The sequence below is a fragment of the Epinephelus lanceolatus genome, chromosome 5 (genome assembly GCF_041903045.1).
Source record: "Epinephelus lanceolatus isolate andai-2023 chromosome 5, ASM4190304v1, whole genome shotgun sequence".
Classification (NCBI taxonomy): Eukaryota; Metazoa; Chordata; class Actinopteri; order Perciformes; family Serranidae; genus Epinephelus; species Epinephelus lanceolatus.
Genome location: NC_135738.1, coordinates 25,182,936 through 25,207,847, shown reverse-complemented (window position 1 = coordinate 25,207,847; position 24,912 = coordinate 25,182,936). Strand labels below are relative to the sequence as shown.

Here is a 24,912-nt window from a genome sequence, read left to right as displayed (position 1 = left end):
GAGAGATTAGTAAGATTACTAAAACATCTTTATAGTCTCTGTGCGGCTGTGGTGCCATCTTCTGGTGGGGAAGCACAACAGCTTTGACTTAATTATACAGCAAGCAGGAAAGCTGGCTGAGACGATGCATATTTGCATTCAGAGCACTCAAACAGGGCGAATGCGACATTTAAAATATGAAATGAAAAACAAACTCATAGATTAAAAAAAAAACACATTTATTATAGTGACAGACATCATAAGACATTTCAAATATTTGTTGAAATTGGGTTTAACATTTAGCATATTGGATAAGATGACAAGGAATTTATAGTAAATGTACATTATACAGGAAACAAGACAGTACTGTACAACCTGTAGAATATAGCAGCTTGCAACCTCTTTCAGTGCACACACATACACACACACACACACACACACTCACACTCTCACACATTTTCTCACTCATATACGGACAAAATGCTGTTGTAATACAGAGCCATCGCAATCACTTACACTGCTAAAGGAGATGAGTTAATTTGTTTCAAGGGCCGTTCAGTGATCTCAGTGAAGCACCCGTTACAGACAATGCAGTTACAAAGACTGTCCCTTCTTTTCCATGACAAAGTTTGAAGTGACAGACTTTGTGACGCTAATATCCAGAGTGGATTGAAATTGGAGGTCTGCCAAGGTCTGAGTGTGGGGAGATGATAATTCATTCAGCTCAGGCTCAAACATACACGCACACACACTCTCTCCTTCTGCAGTTTTCTCTTTGCATACTGACACTACTGCAGAAAAACTTCCAAAAACAGATGCACACACACACAAGATGAATTAACACATTGGAAATATTCGATTCTTTATAGAAAGAGCATGAATGTCACATTTTCTGCCTCTTTTAAACGCTTTAACGCTGACCAGCCATACATTCCTTTCATCTACACAGAATGCAAAGAGCACATTCATATATACAGTCAGTGACTGTGCGATAACATTAAAATACTGAAAATGGAGTTCACTTTGGTGCTTCCGTACAGTGGACATCATTATGAGACGGAAACTTGGCTGAAAAGCTGAAATGTAGATAACACACTGTACATCGTTTATCTGCCTTCCACGACATTAATTTCTCTTGTCATAGATCTATAAGACCCAAATCACCTTTAGAGTGTCACAAATACACTCATTAAAATACTATATACAGTAAGGACCACTCTATCTAATCCCCCTGGAGATGCGTGAAGCTTGACGAGAGTGCCCTTAACATTGCCCTACCGCTGGATAGTTTTCTAAGTGGCCCATTGATGTACTCTACAAAGGGAGCTGCTGAACCACTGCACTTTGGTGTTCAAACATTCAAGTAATGCCAGGAATCAAGAGTATTCACATACACACATACCACTCTGGTGGATTTGCTACCAAAAGAAAAATCATGTAAAATGGATGAAACCAAATGTTTGCCTGGTCTGCTCCCAACTCAATCAAAAGAATCAGTTCAGGATGTGTTTAAATCACAGTGTTACCTCATGCATTCATTTGTTAAGAGTGCTCAGATCAGGTTCGAATTGATCTGCTGGCTGTGCAGGGTGGAACAACATAGAAACCAGGTGTCCTGAGTGCACAGCTGGATTTACAGAAGTAGAGGCTCTAGGTTTGATTTAGTCCCCCCTGGTTCTGTTTCATGCTCTACTGAGTCTCAGGGTTGGGGTAGTATTTGAAGACCTTGTAGATCCACTGTGTGTAGTAGGGCACATTGATGAAGATGCCAGGCTGGTTTGCTCGTGCACAGCCTCTGCCGTGGACGCTCACTCCCACAATAACCCTGAGCTCTCCATCCTGACACACAAGAGGGCCGCCGTAATCCCTCTGCAAAAGAAGAAAGAGATAGCACATTTATTGACATCGCTTGTGGAGAAGTGGCCATCATCACTGTTTACATTTATGTCAGGGTTAAACGGAAGCAAAATGCATTTTTAAGCTCCCAGTGACAGACAGTACCATCAGTATTTGTGAACATGGACAGCTCTCCTCCGAAGCTGGAAACCACAAAACCAAAGCTTTGATCACTGATGAAATTTAGTGCAACAGTCTCCAGCTGCTCTATTTACAACGGACTGAATACTAAGCCTACGGATTCAAAGAACATTTGTTTGAGATGTGGATCAAACTGAGCTTTGAAAGCTCTGTGTTGAACCAAGGCGCTAATATAGTTGAGAATTCACACTGAGAACAATTACTCTATCCAAAGGTCTAAAAGGCCTGTTCTTGTATACCAACAAGGATTGATCGCACTGTATGAATTCTAGTGTGGAGTTTTCCTTCTGATCTGTAAAACAGTTATTTGGCCTCATGTTTAAATGGTAAAACACCTCAGTGGGAAAAGAATATGAATAAGTAACAGTTTACCTCACACACTCCCTCATTCCTCCTGCCTCCTGCACAGATCTTGGTGTTGGTGATGTGAAGGTTCCCTCTGTGCATCTCTCTACACCTCGTATTACTGACAATGGGCAGGTCCACCGCCTTCAGTATGTCATCGTGGCCAGTGTCTGAAAGAATTAAAGGTTGCACTTTACTGAGTCTGTTCTGTTGTAGCATATGCATTACAAATGCAACCATTGTACTGTAGAACTGCTACGTTTTGGCATGATTTTGTTTGTACCGAAATTATAGCATAGTTTAACTTTTATTAAAAACATCAATCTTCTGTGATCCTGTCTGTAAAGCAAGCCACCCAACAAGCACTTCTGAGCCAGAGTTGAGAAACATATGGCCTAAACAGTAACCAATTATTTGAGAGAGGACTGTGTTACAGTATACTTTTGCACCTCCAGAATATACAGCATAATCCAGGAGAGATGCAATATATTGCAGACCTGGAGAGCAGATACAACAGCTTTAGTGAACACACAATATAGAATATCAGTACCTTTGGTCTCCCCCCATCCATACATTTTACATAATGTTCCTTCTGGAATGGAGCACCCAGCAATGGGTAGCTGAAGTGTATGGACATTATCTGCGGGAAGGGCAGGCCTGGAAGTATTAAATGAAAACAGAAAAGCATGAGCAACATCACACACACACACACACACACACACACACACACACACATACATATCAGTATATCTTTGAGATTATTTTTCCAGGCACTCACTTAGACAGCCTTACGAGGGCTAAACTGGAGCCCTCAGGACCACATCTCACATGAGCTATGCTGACTTCCTGTCTCTTGGACCAGTCAGGAGCGCCCTCTCGAATATCTGAGACTCCCAGCCACACCCGATACTCGCTGAGGTCTGGAACACTGAAGACAGAGTTAATGCTTAATAAAAGCATTCCACATTTATTACTCTCTACAAGCTCAGACTGACAAGGGCAGACAGTCACAACTGAAGAGAGTTAAGTACTTACGCTTGAATTAAAAGAAATATATATGAACTGAACAAACAAATCTTACATTTAATACACTGAGGATATAAAAGCAAAATGCAGCAACAGTTCAAGGTTCAAGCAAAAGGAAATAAACAACATTAACAGACAGCGAGCGTTGAAGTTACCATGAGGAGAAGCACTGTCTGTCAGTGAGGACCCACTCCTCTCGTATTAGTGAACCTCCACACCAGTGCTGTGACCTGAAAAGAGACAAGAAAACAAATCAAGGAAGGCTGTGAAATACTGGACACACACTAAAATTATCTTGCCACTGTTAGAAACTTAAGCACTAAAGTATATAAAATTTGAGGAGGGAGGGAAACAGCAGAACAATGAAAACCATCCATCCATTTTCATCCGCTTATCCGGGGCCAGGTCGCAGGGGCAGCAGGCCAAGCAAAGCACCCCAGACGTCCCTCTCCCCAGCAACGCTTTCCAGATCCTCCTAGGGGACCCCAAGGTGTTCCCAGGCAAGATGAGATATGTAATCCCTCCAGCATGTTCTGGGTCTACCCCTGGGGCCTCCTACCAGTGGGACATGCCCAGAACACCTTCAACGCGAGGCACATAGACATCCTAATCAGATGTCCGAACCACCTCAACTGATTCCTTCCGATGTGAAGGAGCATCGCCTCTACTCCGAGCTCCCTCAAGTTGTCCGTGCTTCTCACCCTATCTCTAAGGCTGAGCCCAGCCACCCCACAGAGGAAACTCATTTCAGCCACTTGTATCCATGATCACATTCTTTCAGTCACTACCCAGAGCTCATGACCATAGATTGCGGTTTGGGACGTAGATGGACCAGTAAATCAAAAGCTTTGCCTTCTGGCTCAGCTCCCTCTTCACCACCACGGACCGGCACAGGGCCAGCATCACTGCATCCCAGGCTCCATTCTACCCTGACTTGTAAACAAGACCCTGAGATACTTCAACTCCCTCGCTTCAGGCAGAAACCCTCTCCCAACCCAGAGGGGCCACCGGTCTACAGGCTGAGAACCATGGCCTCAGATTTGGAGGTGTTGACTCTCATCCCGACTGCTTCACACTCGGCTGCAAAATGCCCCAGTGCCTGCTGGAGGTCAAGGTGTAATGAAGCCAACAGAACCACATCATCTGCAAAAAGCGGAGACGCAATTCTGAGGTTCCCAAACGGGACCCCTCTGTCCCTCCTCCTTCCTTTTTCTAAGAATACAAACTTAACAATGCAATTTTAGTCCATAAAACCACATGACAAAATGTCATCTCAAACTTTACACATGAAGTAGTGCAAGACTTTCAGTGTATATAATAAAATAAAGCATTTGCAGGGCAGACAGTGTATTTTAGAATTCTGACTTGAAGGACTATTTTGTTGCTGGCATTGTTAGGAAAAGAGTTTTAGAAATTTTCTATCTAAATTTCCATCTCTATTTGCGTGCGTGTGCTTCTAAGCCCTGTGGAAAGGCCTCTGAAACAGCATAGCAAACATAAAAATGAGAAGAAAAAACAATTCCACTGAATTTTTTTAAGAATTCAAGGGTGGTCTGGGCCGGATGGCCTACTGTTCTTCTCCAGTGGTGAAGGAAAATGTGCAGAATATTAAATGTGCCTCCGTACCCTTTCTGTATGCTGACCATCCAGCTGCCGTCTGATATGCCCACCGGATAACCTCCCACAATCCTGGTTCTTTTATGGACAAAACACCCCCCAGAGGACAGCTCACCTGGAGAAGCAGAAACACACAGACACACACACACCAATATTTTTATACATCTCATGTCATAGAATACGTGTTTCACACATAAATATGCACGCACAGGCACGGCACACTGTAGTTAACAGTGACATATTGTTTACACTGTCACAACACAAGAGGCACTTGAGCTGCCTAATGATCCGCCATAATCATCATTATATAAAACATGATGATGAGGCCATTCATTAAGGTAATTATTGAATGTGTTTATATAACACGTGTCATTTAAACTGTATACGCCAAGAGATTGAGGGGTTCATCCTCTGTTCTTGAGTTATTATGTGCACAAGAACACAAACAGACACACACACACACACATACACATACACATACTGCTATACACCATATACACAGAAACAGATGCCACCATGACAACCTAATGTCCTGCATTATGTGCCATGATGTACCATGATGGCTGGACATTAAAAGGACTCCAGGAGGTTCTGAAAACACTACTACTTGCCTTGGAGGCTATCAAAGACAGATCAGCAGCTGAGCCACTTGCAAACACAGATAGACAGACGAGTAGACGGAGACACTCACCCAGTGGGATGGTGTTCTGTGAAGCATCACCTGCAGAAAGTAGCGGAGACAAACAAGGGGTCAGGGAGTGTTAACTGATGCAAGATAAGAGGTGACCTCACACGCAGTTGCAAATTTTACATTGGCCGCCAGGGCCCTTGTGTTTGTCTGACATGTATTGATCTTTTTTTTGAATCTGGAGGGCTTTAACTGTATGTAACAATCCTTAAAGGACCATACTACTATATGCAAGTTAATGAAGATCATTTTCAAACACAAGATTAACTTTTTGTTTTAAATTTTTGTTAATATACTTCATCTTTAGTTCCAGGCCAGCAGTTGGTCTCCATTAATTTTCGTACAGTGTGAAAATAAATTAGCACACTCTCATAATCTCCTAATGTTGTGTAATCCATCAAAGTAAACATCAAGGTTCTACTAATTTGGTGTCAACATTAAATTATTCTTGCATGCTCATGCAGATTACACACATGACTGCACTGCATTACCCCGTGACATTAATGGAACTTCGACAAGGTAACAGCAGACAGAACATATTAAAATTTCTTAAACATAGCAGCATTGTTTGCAAAATTATTAGCTGTAATGTAAAGCATATTTGCACTGCGACTACGACTATGCCACCAATATAGAGCCATGATCGAAAACACGCACACACACATGCACACAGTCATGATGCCTCTGGCTCTTGGTCCATGTGGGAATAGTTAGAAGAAGCCCTCCCCTGTCTTCCTGATGAGTTGTGAATCTCCTCTGACACACACTGACCTGCAAGCGTAGACAGATCTACACACTGCAAACTAAGTGTGTATGTGTACATGTGTGTGTGCATGAGACAGACATCCAGACAGAGTGCAAACAAATCTTCACTAGCTTTGTCTCAGACCAAGAAGAATGAAAAACTTTCAATTTCACAGTGTCACAGACTATTTTCCCCAACTGTGTGTCTCTATGTGTGATTGTGTGCGGCTTGCATGTACACACCGTACGTGCACTCACATGGTTTAACATTGCAGTAGTCCCAGGGAATGGCAGAGTTGTTGGTGTAACACCAGGGACCATGTTTGTCTTTATCAGGGTTTCTGCAGTAGGTTCCCTCCAGGCTAGCCATCAGCATGCCACTGGACAAACACACAAACATAAAAAATCCAATAACTTATCTTTTATCAACATTCAGTAAGCTCAAAAGACAGTTTTCAAAACAAAAGGAAGTTTTTTCCCCCTTCAAGTAGATAATCCGGCTGTTGATGAAAGTAAAAAGGATTTGCTGGTGATTTATAACCATTAGTAATAGCTGAACAAATTTTGCCAGATAGGATCTGGACTGTAAAAACTATGCAGCTGTGTAGGCTCCATCCCTCTGGACAAGATAAGAAGGTGATTTGCAAAGGAATTACTCACTGAGACAGTATGTACCCACCTACATGCACATATCTAATACATGCTCATGCAGACATATCCCACACATGGAATATTCTCAAAAGAATTTTAAAACTACAAACAGAACCCGTTCCCACACTGAATTCCTTGACCGATAAGGTGGAGAACTGTAAGGTAAAAGGGAGACACAGGAGAGGGATGCTGGGTACCAGTGTGCTGTGTTTCTCGCAGCTAGCATAACAGCCAGCTCTAACTGTGACTCTCTAACCCTGACTTCTGACCCCTTAGCAGGAGCCAAGCGGTGGAGCTGATTGGCTTTGAAGTGTTCCTACAAAGGAGGGGTTTGGGGTCAGAGGTGAGGAGTGAAGTGTATATCCCCCAGCCAAGTTATCACTCGGAGTCATTCCTGCTGAGTTAGGTCATCTTCAGGGAAACACTTCTCTAGCCATTAGGAGATGCTGGAGAGGCGAGTCACGGCACCCGCAGGAGCCGTTTTCTCCTCTGAGGAACAGGAGGCCTGACTTGATCCGCTAACAACAATAAGACGTAACTAGAGGTCAATACTGGGGCGCCTCCCCGCGCTAACCACCACGTCTCAGGTTCGCACACATGGTACTTGAAAACACAGACACATTCCCCTGCACACTGAGGCTGTCACGCACAAGCTTGTATCACAAAGAGCTAATTTCCCAAGAATTCTCTCTCCTGTTGAAACCCATGAAATTTGCTTATTTTCTGCTCATTATCAGTGATTTCCTTTGATCCCACTGAGCTTTAAAAAAAAACGTTCTACACTATGTTGGACTCTCCCTGATGGGTTACATGTACTTGAGCTGTGTGACATCTTGATCTCTATTTTAGGCAGAGGCGCTTGTCTGCAGTTTATTGATGGTGCGGATCTGTTTTGTACATCTTTGAGGAGTTTGGGAAAGTTATTAGGTTAGAAAGTAGCAGGGATCCAGCCAGCTGACCTGTTGCTGTGGTTTCTCCAGGGACCACAGGGAAGGTTTGATCTAGTCCTTGACTGCTCTCCTTGGTAATTCTCCCCAAAGCCTTCATAGCAGTCTGTATTTGGACAAAAAAAAAAGAAGTAAAATGAGACAGGCATACTTTATGTCTCTGCGAACACACAGCTTTGATCAAAAAAACGTGCACAACATGCAGTACTCAGCATTACAGAGCTTTTGTAAACCTTCATCACCACAACAATAGTTTTTTGTGCAGTCTTTGTCATGCAGTGTTGTTGTACTCCAAACTATTAAAAAAAGACTAGTCAATTATATGTGGAGGAATAAAAATAACCATTAGTTTCTGATCTATCGTGGTTGTCATTGGATCTCAAATACAGAGAGCTGAGAACACAAAGAAGTCGTCTACAAAGATGCCTTAGAAACATGAGTCGTAAATAAGTTTTAGAAGCTGTCTGTCACCCTGTGTCTCATTTCTATATGAGAACGTATTCAACCCTCCAGGGCAGACCACAACGCAACCTCAGAGGGGGTTTGTAATCCCAATGCAAGGCCACATACCCTCAAAGACATGTCGCTAAGATCCCTTGGGAAATCTGCATTTGTGTACTCAGCCATAGATCTACATCTTTTACTTCCAAATCTCTTGCTACCCCAGAAAGACTCCCATCCAGCACTAATCCTTCCACTCCATCTTTCACTGTCCAGTGAGACCTGACGATCCTGAGCCGCTGTCAGAGTTTGTTTATGTGAGGCGAGGTGGTCAGTCCTTCCCACAGTCCTATAGGGCTACAGTACTCCTCAGGGATGGAGAAAACGTGGTTACAAGCCAGTGAGTGTGGTTACAGGGTCTCATGTGAACTTGTCCACAAAATATGAAAATGTGGACTTGTTCTGTGTTCAGGATGTAGTGAAAATCAGCTTTCTCCTCGCTGTTTTTAGAATCAGATAAAGCTGTTGAGTCTCTCACCACTGACAGCCTTGTTTTGGGTGCCGCACTGAGGGATGTTGGTGCAGAACATTGTGCGCACTCTTGGGTCCGTAGTGAAGCACCATGGGAATTCCTGGCCATCTGGATTCCGACAGTAGTTTTCTCTCAGGTCCCTGGAAAACAGAGAGAAAGTCATCCTGTAATCTGCTCAGATTTAAGTGCATGCAGGTGGGTGAGTGAGTGAATGGTATCTGACTCACTTGCAGGGGTAGGCTTGAGGTATGAATGTGTGGTTATGGGGATACTGAGAGTCCCAGCGTTGGCAGGTGAGTCCAGTAGGCACCACATCCACCGTCCCTCTGTAATTCTCTCCTCTGCCCTGGTAACACTCGGTTGTTTCCACATCATTATTTTCAGGTGGTGTTTCTGTTAAAAAGAGCAAAAATATGTTGAGGGGTGGGCATTTTTGTTCAAGGTAACATATAGCTTGTTTGTATTCCCTCAAATAACATGGGTGTGTACGCAGATGAAGGAAATAGTTTGGTGAAGAACTCATCATAGTTTTTCAGCCTTTCCTAGCAACCCAAGCTTATACAAGTTTCACAGTATAACAAAACAGTATAGTAATTAAGACTTTAGATCTTGTGGTTTTATAGTTGAAACACGAAAGTTGTTTCAACATTACCCCCCCAGAAAAGCTTCATATTTCCACATTTGCTTACAATGCCTCTCTTTTCTCACACACATTCACTCAGTGGACTTTGAAGCACCGTTTAAACACTAATAAATGCAGAGAACAACACGCTAAACAACAGGTAGCTAATCCCAGCTCAAATTTTCATGTGATTGCAGTACCCCTAGAACTTTTTTATTCTAGGGGTGGCCAGATGGGGCCACTTAAAGTCTTGTGGAAGTCGAAAACCATGTCAATAAGAGAATTAAGGAATCACATACTAGGGCTGCCCCCTAAAAGTCAGAGATTCGAATCATCAGTTGGGGACCTCTAAGTCAACTGCGATTCTTGGGGACGAATCCATCCTCACATTTAGCTGTAGAGTGGGCGCTCCTCATACACAGAGGAGGAGAAGAGACGCTTTGCCTGGTCAGTTTTGTTTGATATCTAGTGTTGGCAAAAAAATGTTGTGGCAGATTTACCATCCATCGTTAGCATAGTTAGCTTGTTTGCTATAGTATGTGAATGTCACTGTCACACTGAATGTCCCGCTAAACCCCATTCAAACTCTCAAACTCTAACTTTTATAAAAAATAAGGAACAAATAGTCAAATATTTGTATTGAAAAGCCACATTTGATTCGACTGACATAATTCTCATTTGGGTACAGCCCTTTTGCATACTGACATACTTTGGTTACCCACTTTACAGTTAATGTTACTAATTATCTTTTGTACATAGACTAATACCGGTACATTTAATATTTTGAATTCCAAGACAATCCTGTTTTAATAATGTGAAATGTATCTGCTTATGTTAGACGATGTTCCTCAAATGGGCTGGTTGTTCTTTGATGGTAAAGAACATCACATTTACTGGAAACATGTCAAGGTTAGGGGAGACTTGTGGGTACCCAAGAAACCCATTTTCATTTAGATATCAGCTGTGGCTCCTTCAGCAAGATACCGAACACCAAATTGCTCCCAATGGCTGTTCCACTGGTGTGCGAGTGTGTGAATGTGACTCGTAGTGTTGTAGTGTAGTGTTTGATTAGTCAGATGATTAGAAAGGCGCTATACAAGTGCAGGTCCAGATCTTGAGGTGAGAGTTCAAGGGACCTCTTCAAACATGGCCATGCCAGTTGTTGCCTAACCACAATTTAGCCTAACTCTGAAGCATTATTTAGCCCCCCATGCCAATATGGTTAATACCAATGAATGCCTTAGGTTGTCTAGTTCCACAAGAGCATGCTAAAGCAGACTCCAAACTCTCTCGCTCAATACTGGACCAATGTCAAAAACTGTTGTTCCCATTTGTCACTCAAACACAAAAACATGGGAAATAGGGTCCAGATTGAAAAATACCAAAGTTACTCTTTAGGGATTGTCAGGGACAAAGGAAAGGGTGGGGGATGTGTGATAAGTCTAACAACCATATTCATTTGGTGAATTAATCATGTTGTTGATTTCCTCAGGTAGTCTAAATTGTAATTTCAGCATACAGGAATTTTGAGTACCAACACTCAAGTCAGCTCTCAGGAGCGCCACTGTGTGATTGCACCAAAATAGGACATTAATCAAAGATAACCTGACTTAGTAATTTATGCTGCACAGAAAAGGCAAAGACAGATAAAAGCCAAATTAGTTTGAAATAGTGAATGGAGAGATGTGGGAGACTGTGAACTGCAGAGAAAGTTGGAGGTGAGTGAAGTTTGCAAGAGCGAGGCGAACTTCACATGAACTGTGGCACTGCACTGACACCTTGATGGACCGAACTATATATTATAGAATAAAATACTCTACATGACACATGGCACATTACACATTTTTCCATTTGCCTGCTCTTCTTTTATTATTTCTCCCACTCACACACGTGTTGTAGAAATCCCAACTCCGGTCGTAAAAATCACACAGTGCAGGATTTTATCTCCCAGCTGTCAACACCAAATGGTCCAGGCTGTAACAGACAATTTGCTCTTATCAGGAGTGATGCCCGAATCAATTGGCCAAAAAATTCCAGTGTGTTCGCACCCTCAGGTCTTTAAGTGCTTCCATGAGGGTTGCGAATACTTCCCTTTATCTGGTTATAATCAGGTTGTTGTAGCACATGTACAAACAATTACAAACAATAATGAATAGTAAAATGATTTAGCACTGAGGAAACAGTGTGACAGTGCTTTTGACAAGACGAATGGCTAAACAGCCTCAATGTCTTGGCCACCTGCTTTCCACAGAACAGCTCACTGTACGGATTCAGAAGACTCACAGTATAATGAGGCTGATATGGCCAAAATTGGAAAAACAAGGCAGGAAATCTTATCTGCTCCACTTTTCTTTAGAGAAGGGCTGCTCATTACGCACAAGTTGCAAAAGTTCATTAGCCTGAACATTGTGCACGATTGTATCCAACCATGTGCAACGCTGCAGATCTCCAAGACCCTAAAACAGACATTTTCTGTCCATACAATATGTCTAAAAATAGATATGCACCAGTTGTGACAGTAAACAAAAGAGCAGGCCTTGACAAAAGAACACTTTGTCTCTCTGTCTCTTGCTCCCTCCACTCTGCCTTGTTTTGATTAAGACTAACTGGGTCGTAAACTTGGTCTGTTCCCAACAAACTCCCATATCAGAAAGAGAGTCAGAGAGAGACACACAGAGAGTGCAGGAGGGGGAGACAGTTTTTAGAAGGAGAAAAACAGGGGGGGGGGGGGGGGGCAGTGAATCACTGGGTCCACATGGAGGAGTGCCATCTAGTAAACATGGTGCCAGGACGGCTGATGATTCTAGCAGGCAAACAGGCCAGTCGCAGACCCAGGAGAAAGAAGCTGAGCCCAACAATAACACCAGAGCTCTCTCTGTTTTATGTTCTCGAGGACCACAGTGGCTGTCTCAGTGACTCGTCACTGATTGTAGGTCAACTAAGAGCATGCAGTATCTGCTGGTGTATTACTAAGTATAGACACCCGAAACACAAAGCCAGATGTGACACACACACCTAGCTCTTACACATTAATCACACTGCTTATGGTTGGTCTTTGAGGTGTAATGAAAATGATCTGCTTGTAGTGTGTGTGACCCTGGTGTTGTGTCTGAATGTGTAACAGGAGGTTAATGTGGAGCGGTAACTGAGCCCAGTGCAGTTTGACCACCACACATAAGAGCTGGCATAGAACAATAAACAGCAGCCCAGTGGCGCGGGGGAAAAATAAACATTCTTGCTATTAGAGAAGACATAACAGAGAGCCAAACCAAAGAGGGGAACTCTGTGTGTGCATGTGTGTGTGTGTATTCTATAATATAAGCCAACGTGGGGGTAAAGGAGTGGTAAAATGAAAGGTACAGGAAGCTGTAAATTCTGGTGCCGTCAGTCACACTTCGTTGGCCTGCACGGCACACAAACACACCCACGCACATAGATTTCCACTTAACATGCATGACATTCAACCACACACAAACAAACATGCACACATGCTTACCACAAACTTTGATGTTGCAATACTCCCAGGGTGTGTTTGGGTCCGTGGTAAAACACCAGGGTCTTTGGCGTCCGTCTGGGTTTCTACAATAGTTATCATCCAGGCCCTTGTCCGGGTACCTAACACAAAACATGCGGTATAAGAATTTTAATGTATCGACAAAAGGGATATGAGTGAAAACAACTATCACACTGGTGCACGACCCTTAGTGCAGCTCTCAGACTTGAAGCTAAGTTGCACAAAACACTAAGTGCCATGTTTCTGAAAGCCCAGAGGTACCTGAAAAGAGAATCATATTTTCATTTTCCTTCAGAATCCTTAGGAGAACAGAGCAAAAGTGGAGAGACAATTCACTCTCGCACGCAACTGAGGCATAAATAACTGGAATGGTGCAAGGACTCCATCTGTGAATCTGTTCAGAGCTCAGGGGAGTGAGGAAGATAATAGGCTGCACCACTACAGGTGTTCTACAGTAAGTCATCCCAAAGTCCCGCATCCCTCCAGGCCTCCAGCCTCCAGGCGTGCAGTATCAGGCTGTGGGACCCTCTCATTACATTAGTGCTATGAGCAGTCTGGGACCTCGTTTACACAAACACTGGGATGATTAAGGATGTGTTAACGAGTCCCCACTAATCCAGACCACCTGCCATCCGACTAGCTGGAACATTCTCTTGACACGGACGCGCGCGCACTTAGCAGACATGCACATACACAAGCAATTAGGGAATATACTAATGCAGCCTGAAATATATGGCCTCTCTATAATAGGTATAAGCTTCTCATGGCTGGGCATGAGTCTGCTTTATAATCTACGGACTTAAAGGAACTTAAAGGAATTTGGACCAATTATAAATGAGTGAAGAGTTTTCCCATTAAAGTGTTGCTAAAAACATACAATTACACACTCAATTCTGATAGCATTCCTTCAGGGAAAGGCACACTGGCTGACTTTAAATCACTCCAGAGTCTGTGCACCAAAACCACATGAAATTATTGTGTGAACTTATTATTACATAAAGTGTTCTCATGCTTTTTGCCGTACATTTTATGCATCCATGTGTGTGGGCTTAAGTGTGATTGAGCACGCACAATTTGGTGTGATGCTAAGTGATGCAGATGTGTGTGTGTGTGTGTGTGTGTGTGTGTCACCTCTTGGGGTGGTACAGGTGTTTGTGTGGATCATCCAGGTCCCAGCGCTGGCATTCCTTTCCACTTTCTGTGTGGTCCATGGGTCCTCTGTAATCTTCCCCATTACAGTTCATACACTCAACTATGCAGCAAAGACACGCACATACACATGTACATGCAGACACACATACCCACAAACACACAGAGCAACAGATTAGAGGAACACAGAATCAAACTACCAAAAATTCACTTAGCAAAACAGAGACATAGAGAGCACAGAATGAAAATCAATCATGATACTTTTAGCGGCACAGCTATGGCTTGTTGAAGCAATAAACGTGGACATAGTGGATCATCAAATATAACTTTAAAGAAGTATTTCACTGCTGGGAAGATGCTCCTTTCATAAAACTATGATGCTGATGCAGTAGAAAGACGTAACTACACTTGAAATTGGTGCTAAATGACCAGAGGAAAAAAATCAGAGAAAAAGGGCTGTGGCATTTGCTAAAAAAAACCTACAACTACCAGAAGGCACTGCGCCGCACCGGACCAATAAATGCTCCCACTAGTGCGGGATGTAATGTGGGCTTGGCCATGGCGAATTACAGCTTAATGGTAAGCTAAAATATGTTTCTGAGAACATTTTCGACGAGACATGTTGTTTTTTATAGGATCCATTTTTGCAATACAGGAAACAGTATGGTGCCTACTTTTTGTTCATATATTCTTGTATTACAGCTAAACAGTGCACTAAAATATGCTTTGGAAGACATTTTAGGTGAGAAATAGGCAATACAGTAACAGTATCTTGGCTTATATTTGATCAGCACTGCCTAGTTTTACTACTCTGGAAATCCAGAGTTCACACGAGAGCCCAATTTGAATTTGCTCGGCGAGCCATTCTGGCAATCAGTAATGATGCTCATTACCTATGCCCATGAAACCGAGCTGCACCAATCACATCGGTGTATCTGATATAGGCGGGCCAGAGGCGAGCTAAACAAATGACGACAGCGCTGCGACAACGAAGTCCGAAATCAGTCAGTAAACATTGCAAGATGGCTACGGATGAACACCAGTTGTTTGAAACTACTTTGGCCGCTACAATGAACGAGTTAGACTTGGCTTTTTCTCTAAAAGAGGAACAGGAGTCAGCGCTCGAATCTTTCCTTTGCAAGAAGGACATTTTTGCTGTTTTGCCAACCGGATACGGCAAGAGTCTAATCTACCAGTTAGCTCCACTGGTAGCTAAGTGTGTACGTCACCCCGTGTATTGTTCTGATTGGTCGTAGTGTTATCCAATTGCGTGCAGTGATATTTACAAATGCATCCTTGGTGCCGCCCCTTGAGTTGGGCCATTTTCATTACTCATAGCCAGACCCTAAATCTTTCTAGATTTGGGTCTGGATTTCCAGGCTATAGTTTTACAGTTTGATCTGAGTTTGGTCTGAGTTTAAGAGAGAGGGGCCAGGTTCTCTCTGGATCTGCTTCTATACGCTTCGTGTTTGTGGTGGCGGGAATACAAAAATGCCGATGTATCATCTATCGTTTGAGCAAGAGCCCTAGAGCCAGCGAGAGATGAGCAGGGAGATCTGGGCACTGGTAGGATATAGGGAAGTTTACTATGGCTCATTTACACATATAACACACATTACATTGTATTATGATACACAGCTGGTTGAAAATTGGCAAAGTATCCCCCAAAAGAAGTTGCGAGCACAGAATGCAGATAAATCATGGTACTTTTCGAAGTGTAGCTTTGTGTCGACAAAGCAGTAAACTTGGACAGAGTGGATCATCAAATTTAATCACATCATTTTCTGCCCCAAAGTGCTTATCCAATAAAACCTTTTATAAAGTCTTAATAGATCTTCCTGAAGTTCAGACATTATACACATACACTTAACGTATAGGTCACGCTAATGACAGCAATGATCTCTTTGATGTAGAGAAGGCACCCCTTTTTGCATGTTGACTCGTACACAGTCTAGTGTAAACAACAGAGAGCACGCAGATTAGAACCAGATGTTTATGAGTCTGCCGCTGTCATGACAGAGCACTTTTAATACCGCTGGCTGCATGTGCATGTGTATTTGCGCACGCCATGCTTTCGTGTCCGTGTGTATGTTTCCTATTAGGACCAGCTAATTTCTGGAGAAACCCTTCCAGTCATTTTCGTCTGAAAGAGCGCATGCTCTTCATCAAAAATATAAAGTCATTATCTGTGTTGTACAACTTTATGATAACCCATGGGGACACCACATGTGAGCTGGAGAGCAAGAAGGGTTCCCATCCTGTCTTATCGAGCCACAGCCTGGTTCTTCATTAAGGTGATCCAGTGTCATACATGCGCAGGAAACAACTCGCCTGACAGCATGAATCCCCAGGGATTAGATAAGAGAGGTTATTATCATCCCTTTCTTCGGCGAGACATCAGCATCTGACAGTAATATTGTGTGATGTAACGTAGAGGCTGAAACACCGGTGGGAAAGTGTTTTTCTGTCATCACGAGTTTTACTTACACGGACCCATAACTCGCACTCAGCAGTTACATTCTGCGTATGCCACAGGGATGGATGAAATAGCTAACAATTTATCTATAGGAGACGACAGGGGATTAATATCCTCTAACATTCCAACACCAGCCTCTTTAGGTTCAAACCATTTACAAAAGCTGAGGCTGATGGAATGAGAGGGGACAGCATAAACTGAACCACACACCTGGAAACGGCTGCAGCTGGCCTCAGCAAATAAAGAAAATCTGTGCCCCACGCACACAAACGCACACACACGGATGTAGAGCACAGTTAGAGCCAGTGTTGCTTATTCCAAGGCACTGTGTGATTGCCTAATTTGCCGCAGCACATTTCAGACCATGAAGCCTGAATTGGTGAGGCAATTTGCAATGTGGAATGGGCATTATTTTAAAAGAAATGTCCGCTCAGACTCATACAGTACAGACATATTTTGTGTGTGTGTAGCCTACCCTGTGAACACTGCGGTATGCCACACTCCTGGTGTCTGAGGTGTGGCCGGGGGTCTGTGGTAAAGCACCATGGGCCGACGGTGGAGTTGTCTGGGTTGCGACAGAAGTTTTCTCTGAGGTCCTTCTTCCTGAACCTCTTAGACATGAATCTGTCGGGAGCAGAGCCGCAGTTACACAAACAGACACATGTACCAAGAACGGTTGCCAAGTGTTTCAGCTGGCATGCAGAGCAACTTCTTTTGAAAAACACCCAAGGTCGCAGTTTCTGTTTTCTTTTATTCATCCCTGGCAGAATGATGAATCCTCCACTTATTTATAAGTGGGCTGCTGTTTGACTCTGATAGCTGAAACCTGCCTGTAAACACCTCCACCGAAAATTAACAAGTGTACCAGTAATTGATGGCAAAGCTGGAGGGTCAAGCACTCGATGACATGGTGTTATTAATAAGAGAAAACAAATTAATATGTAGAGGCAATGTTAGTTTTCCATGAGGCTGGTTCTGAAAGTAGTGTAAACACACTGACAAATGACTCATATCTTCTGCATCAGGGAAGCACATGGCCGTGGTCACCGGTTGCGATGATGGACACAGTGTGGTCTTTGAGTCAAGCTGTGTTTTTCCACATGATGATGAAAAGATAAAGCTCTGAAGTAGTCTTTTAGTGGAGTGGGTAATGACAGTTACAGAAATGAGAAGGCCTTTGCTGGGCAGTCAAAACGGAGGAGAAATCTTTCACTGATAAAAATGCAATTTGTTCTTGTGTGTGCATGTGTGTGTGTGTGTCAGAGTTTCCCAAGCCTGTAAGCTGACTGATAAAACATACAAAGCGCCTGGGTTTAATTACGTGATCTACAGACATTAATAGCAACCTGATAAAGCAGGTTCACTGGAGGTACAAATGTATGCTGCCCTCTTTGATTCGTCTACTGCGGCGACATCTCACTACAAAGCCTTTCAAAGTCATTTAATACCTCTGAGTAGTGGGGAGTGGAGACAGAAGGAGGTAGCATGCGGTTCAAAGATAATGAAGGTCTAAGATGAGGTGTACATGTTGTTTCTCTGATGGTTATTAATATCTGGCAAGTCTTAAACTTTGTTCTTATTTTACTGGTATGTTCTCCTCAGTGTTTTTCAACATTGTCCCTTCACTTGACTCAAAATATTGCAGTCTTTTTTTAATTTAAACATAGATGATGTGAAAAGATAACATACTGCAAGTCATTTGTCTCATATTCTCATGTTTGTGTAGCGGTGAGGATTGCAGAATCCAACAAGCTGAAACTTTTCCCGTGTGCAAAGCGTGCCAACCCCCCAGATAGGATTCCTTCAGTGTTCATTGTTCAGGAGGTTTTTACGGTGAGCCAATTATCCACAGAGGTCCCTTCTTCTCCAAAACAAACAGATCAGGTGAATTAAACCCGCAAAAAAACTGAATAAAGCAGTTTCAAGTTATAAATCAGTGTTTCTCTGATGTTGTTTGGCTCACTGCAGATTGGCTGTTAGCTCAGCATCTCCTAATGTGTGCTCCCCTTTTTTTCTCTGATAACTTAAGATCCAAATGCTCAGGAGATTTTTACCAGGAGCAGAATTATCCGCAGAGGTCTCTTCCTCTCCAAAACAAACGAATCAGGTGATTTAAACTGGTAAAAACACTGATTAAAGCAGTTTCAAGTTACAAATCAGTGTTTTTACGATGCTGTTTGGCTCATTGCAGATGGGCCGTTTGCCCAGCATCTGCTAATATGCGCTCACTTTTTTCTGTGATAACTTAAGATCCAGATGCTCAAGAGATTTTCATCGGGAGCTGAATTATGCACAGAGGTCTCTTCCTCTCCAAAACAAAGGGATCAAGTGATTTAAACTGGTAAAAACACTGAATAAAGTAGTTTCACATTACAAATCAGTGTTTTTCCAATGTTGTTTGGCTCACTGCAGATTGGCTGTTAGCTCAGCATCTGCTAATGTGTGCTCCCCTTTTTTTCCCTGATTACTCAAGATACAAATGCTCAGGAGATTTTTTACCAGGAGCCGAATTATCCACAGAGGACTCTGCCTTTCCAGAACAATTGGACCAGCGATTAAAAACCTGTCAAAACACTGAATAAAGCAGTTCTGTGTTGAACGATCAGTGTTTTTCCCACACTGCTCATCAGAGAGGCTGAGTACAGTGGCTAACACGAAAACACAAATGGCCCTATCTAGACCAAGTGTTGATTTGTCTGTTCAGTCTTCAGAAACATGTTGCAACCTATTAGACTCCATGGATGAGGACCCGCTCTCTTTGTGGTTATAAACGGCTTATTTTGAGACAACAAAAACTCATATTTTCAGTTGATTATACACTAAAGAAAACATACTTATTATGTTATATTCCACTTCTGCCAATATATCCCCCTACATCCTACACACTGGACCTTTAAAAGAAACTACATCTACAGTAGACTTAATATGAGACTAAATACTTTGTAGGACATTTTGTAAAGGATAAATGCAGTTATCTTGTAGCTTACCAGGCAATTAGCGCTAACTTTCATAATCCTATAGAAGGCATTGTTTCGCTTGCAACATTTGTCTTTAAACTCCACTTAATTGGCCCCTTCTCTATGCTGCATCAGAAAGTAAGCCTGCGTATTGAAAAAAGAGCTTTATCTGGGAATTTAGCTGGGGATGTACCTAAAGCTTAACCAAATGCTGCATATTAGATATGATCCTAATCCCAGAAAAACACACCCACACATGCACGCACACACACCTAGATAAACAGTAGGGGCGCAGCAGGAAATGATCTGTGACTCTGTAAAGCGTTACAATGAGGTCAGATCTGATGAATGACTGCTCCCAGGAGCCTAATCAACCCCTAATATATCATACTCATATACACACAGAGACACATGCAGGCTAGCCTCTAGCTACTAGCTAATTGCATCAGTAACAGTAAGAAGTGGCTTTAACACTACTTTGTTTGACACTGTGGTGAAAATCAGATTCTTACTTGTGTTCATGAGGAATAGGAGAGGCCCAAGCCTGGCACAGGATCCCGCTCACTGTCACCGACCTCCGCCCCCTGTAGTTCTGACCTGTACCCACAATGCACTCCCTCACATAGTCTGAAAGAAAGAGAGGATGTGGAGAGACGGGGAGACAAGTTGACAGCGAAAAAGACAGCGAGTGAGTGGGATGAGCCAACAACCTGATCACTGTGTTGTGTACACAGAGCCAGTATGGATGATGAAGAAAACAGACAGAAGGAGATGTTCAGCTATAATGCAGAGCTTAACAAGGACGTGACAATGCCAAAAGCCAAATCTGTTTTCCTAATCTTCTGCAAAACATTTGGATCCAGTAAAATAGGCTACACAGCTTGCATGTTCACTGTTGTGGTCAGTCAGAGTCAAGTGGGATGGGGGTTTCCGTCGTTTACACAAACTTAATGACAGAAAATGAACCATAATGTGCTACGACACAATAAACACGACAATGGTCCTTGCCCTTCCTTGTCTTGATCTAGAGAAATGGCAACATGACAAAGCTACAAACACTTTGAAAATGGGTATTTATAAAGTTATAAAAGTATCCTGCATATTCTAAAACAAGGAGTGACCTAAAGTTTACTGCTGATTGGAAGTGACACTATGCTTTGCAGTTTTCTGATATATTTCCAGATAATGGTGACAGAAGAAGACGTCACTTTAGTATCAGCCGCTAAAAAGGAAAGTTGGAACAGCAGAGGGCACCTTTCTTTTGATAGAGTTGGTAGTTGAAGTCCTGTTGGCTCTGAACTCCTGGTGAGTTCTTGTCGAACGACAGCCACTGGCATTTCCTGTTTTTATGATCATAGAGAAACGCTCTGGAGAATAAAGAGGAAAGGAAGGGGAGAAAATGAGAGTGGGGTAAGAGTGAAGTAAATGTCGAGGCTGTTAACACAGCTGTTACATGGGTATGCTAAGCAGTTAAGAGGCCTGCCGAACCAGACAGACAACAATGCATTACACAGGTGGAACACATAATTAAGCAACTTGAGGAACAGTACTCTCTGTGCACTGATTCATTGACAATGTGACAGAGTTACTTTACTATGTTACACAAAAAAAAAAAACCTGCAGCTAAAAGTGTGAAGCCACAGTGTAAGAGCAAACATACCTGCAGTTGAAGGGAAGTCTTCTGTTGCGGCTGCAGGCTTTTGCACACTTGGCCGTGCTGACCCTCTTGCTTTTGGTCAGGTGGGAGGCATCTGGAGACAGGGCAACCAGCCGTATCCCCTCAGTCTTCTGGTAGTCCTGGAGCGCATTTCTCTTGCCCTCTGATACACAATTAAAAAACATGTCCATGACCTACAGCAGTGTTTAAAGCTAGTCTGGCACCACGAGGTCGACAGCACTGATTACAAGCCTTGGTGTCATCATTACAACAGATACTCCTGTCTAATTTATGGTTTGTTTTATCAATAAAAGAAATACAAGGAACATTGAACTGTAAGATGCTGCAAGATTTTTTATTATAACAACATATATGCATATTATAATAACAAAACCGGTTGTTTTTAGAGAGACAAAGTGACATTTCAAGCTGTGATTGTGCCACCAAAACCAGGCATTTGAAGCCCATTACCAAGTGGTTTTTGTTCCCAAATGTACACACAGATTTCCACAAAGTTTCAACATTATTATTACTATCATTATTATTATAATCAACCCAAAGCCCTCTCTGTGTCTGGTAGACAGTGTGTATAATCAGCTAATGATCCCACTCACACTGAGAACACTGTGCAACACCATACAGTTTGTCAATTAGTCTTATTTAACTGTTATTAATCTACAGGACTTAATAGGATGCACAGTCATTTATCACTGCCCCCCCCCAATAAAAACCAAGGCTGCCACAAAATCAGAGAGCCAGTTACACATTTACATTTAGACAGAAAACTCGTTTCTCCTCCTCCCACCCATCTCAACTCTCTGCCTATATGCACTCCAGTCGATTCAAGAGCTTTCATCATGAGGAAAAAAAACTTAATCATGTGGTGTTTCTGTCAGAAGGGTGCTTGAAAAGCTGTCTATTCTTGGAAGTCATGTAAACAGCATAAAGGCAGCTGGTGTTTCAGATTCAGGATTTGGGTGCTGGTGATGCAACCTGAGGATCATGCACAGAGGACCGGACCAGGCATCATGTTTGTCCGATCCTCAACTTGAGTTCACCGTGTCGGCAGTTTCAGTGCCTTAGAGGGAGCAATGAGCCGCACAATCGCGCTCTGCTATGACTACGGGATGACTCAAGCACTAATTTGATTTTAATAAGGGTCATTTTGTGGGACGGTGGGTTGCGTCTGTTCACTTTACCATAGCGTGTATTTATCCCGTGATCCATTGAGATAATGCGTGTCTTACAGTAATGCGTCCCTATGCGGTGTAATGCGCTCTGGCACAGAGCGGGCGCAATACAGCAAGAGTTGGGATTTAAAAGCCCCTGTGTGATCGTCAGTGATGGCAAAAACAGTTTTCATATTTCTTCCAGGAACTTAAGAAATGTTCTCAAGACTGATAATCACTTTTAGCATTGTCTTCTTAGAATTAGATGCGCAAAATAACCGATACAAACATCACAATGAACAAAACACTAACCGATACATTATTATCTGAATATTACGCACACCAGATGATGGTTAAGTTACATTATTAAAGATATCTTAACTGTTTTGCACAGAGCGCAAACCAACGCGTTCAGACACCAGCTCCAGCTCCAGCGCAGTGGCGGGCGTCAAGGAGAGAAAAATGGTTTTCGCGAAACTTACCAGAACAAGAAATGATGAAGAGTCCGATAATGAGCTTGTAAATCCACATCGCCACGTCACGCACAACAACACTTTCAGAGAACCAAGTGTGGGAAAACAAACGCTGCTTGCTGTGCTGTCAGACTGCGACCAGGAGATGTTGCTTCCACCACTGCACAGATGATGCGTCTCCTCTCTAAGTACTTCCTCGCTTCCCTCCCTCCCTCCTTCCCTCCCTCCCTCTCTGTGCGTACGACTTTATCTCCCTCTCCCTCTCTCTCGCCTCATCTCTTTCTCATTGCAATTAAGTGTTTTTGGATTGGCCTGAATGGCACAAACAATACAGCAGTGACAGTGCTGAATATGTCAGGTTTCATGCCCTGATCTTTATGTCACTGTGTGAGTGTGTGTGTGTGTGTGTGTGTGTGTGTGTCATCAGGGTATAACCACGTGTTACCATTTGTTCCCACTCAATAATCAAGACTTCCTATTTAAAAAAAATATGACATTATCAGCATATTTTGGTTCTTTTTCTTTCAGTTTCTTTGCTGAACTTTGTCCCCCACCATCCTGTCTTCTCATTTAAAGCAGTGGTTCCTAACTGGTGGGTTGTGGTCCAAAAGTTGGTCGCAGGTCCTTTCCGATTGGACGGCAAGTTACTTGCAAATGTGTTGTTTGTAAAAACATTTTACTTTTCAGCACAGAGCCTTTATTTTAAAATGCCATTTCCTGCTGTAGAGGTAGCGACTAATGGACAGCTACTTACAAAAGGACAGTAAACTAGCGTGACGACACAACACATTCTCACTCCGACCTTGACATTTATTGACATTTGGGTCATGGACTTTCCACGCTCGCTTATAATGTGCAAGGTACCCTCGGTGTGTTGGTTGTTAGCATTCGGGAACACCATGTCAAGTTCCGCCTGTTAGATGCATTGTCTTCTTTCAAGATACACTTCTGTTTTTAGAGGAAATTTAACGTTTACATACAGTTCCTTTCAAAATAAAAGCAGTATGTTGGTACAGCACCCCAAATTGAAGTTTTATTCCTTCAACAACAAACACACATGGTTGGGTTTAGGAAAAAAAGAACAGGGTATGTGAACTCCGCCCTCTCAGGTGGAAGTCGTGGTTTGTTGGACCCATCCACTGCCTCTCCTGACCGCCTAACTTTCATTCTTGTCTTGCGGCGTTTCCACCTGACGCAGCTGGGCGCCGGTAGACCATAATGGCAACCGGCTGCGTATCATGCTGACGTTAAAGGATGCCTTTTTCCGTTGGTTTCTGATGCCGCAAGTCACTGCCCAAGCACCGGATTTCAACGACAGGACAGCAAACTAGCTTGACGACATGGCCAAAAGCAAGTATGTCACTGAATGTGGAATGTGGACCCTGTGACTGGACCAGCTGGGAACCACTGACATGGAGAACCTATAAAACAGCATGCCATGTAAATATACAAATAAAGGTCCTCCTCAGAATGTGCAGGAATGTGTATTTATTGAGTAAATTCCTTAGAGAGATTTAAAACTCCCATGAAGCATGATGATGTCTGACAGAAACACACTATAAATCCCTGCTGAAAAACTGAAGCAATATAATAATAATTGTATTTATTCAACAGATTCTGTGTCCGTCCCTCCCTGTCACACAGCAGCATCAATCATCTTCTTGTATCTTGTTTTTCCCCCCCAAGATAACCGAGCAGCACAGTGTGCACAATGTAACAGATATTGGCAGGCACTTGTCAGCGCAGGGAAACTCAGTGGGGATGTAAAAAGAGGAGGGGGAGGAGTGTGTGTGTGTGTGTGTCTGTGTGTGTCTGTGTGTGTGTGTGGTTGTTTATGCTACTTTCCTTCTTCCCCCCTGTGTCAGATAAGAAGTGAAGTTACTGGTGG

General features: G+C 42.9%; 1 protein-coding gene across 1 annotated transcript; it reads right to left on the bottom strand.

The window, feature by feature from the left end:
• Positions 1-201: 201 nt before the first annotated feature.
• hgfb (hepatocyte growth factor b) lies at positions 202-23,210 on the bottom strand. The gene is made up of 18 exons (XM_033634055.2): positions 23,034-23,210; positions 21,386-21,545; positions 20,980-21,092; positions 20,238-20,352; positions 17,244-17,392; positions 14,275-14,395; positions 13,126-13,244; positions 9,235-9,400; positions 9,014-9,147; positions 8,047-8,140; positions 6,695-6,816; positions 5,696-5,725; positions 5,014-5,119; positions 3,543-3,617; positions 3,140-3,289; positions 2,912-3,018; positions 2,389-2,531; positions 202-1,848 (listed from the first exon to the last, which is right to left on the bottom strand). Exons 1-18 carry the CDS (start codon positions 23,080-23,082, stop codon positions 1,669-1,671), a joined length of 2,133 nt encoding a protein of 710 aa, XP_033489946.1. The 5' UTR covers positions 23,083-23,210; the 3' UTR covers positions 202-1,668.
• Positions 23,211-24,912: the final 1,702 nt, after the last annotated feature.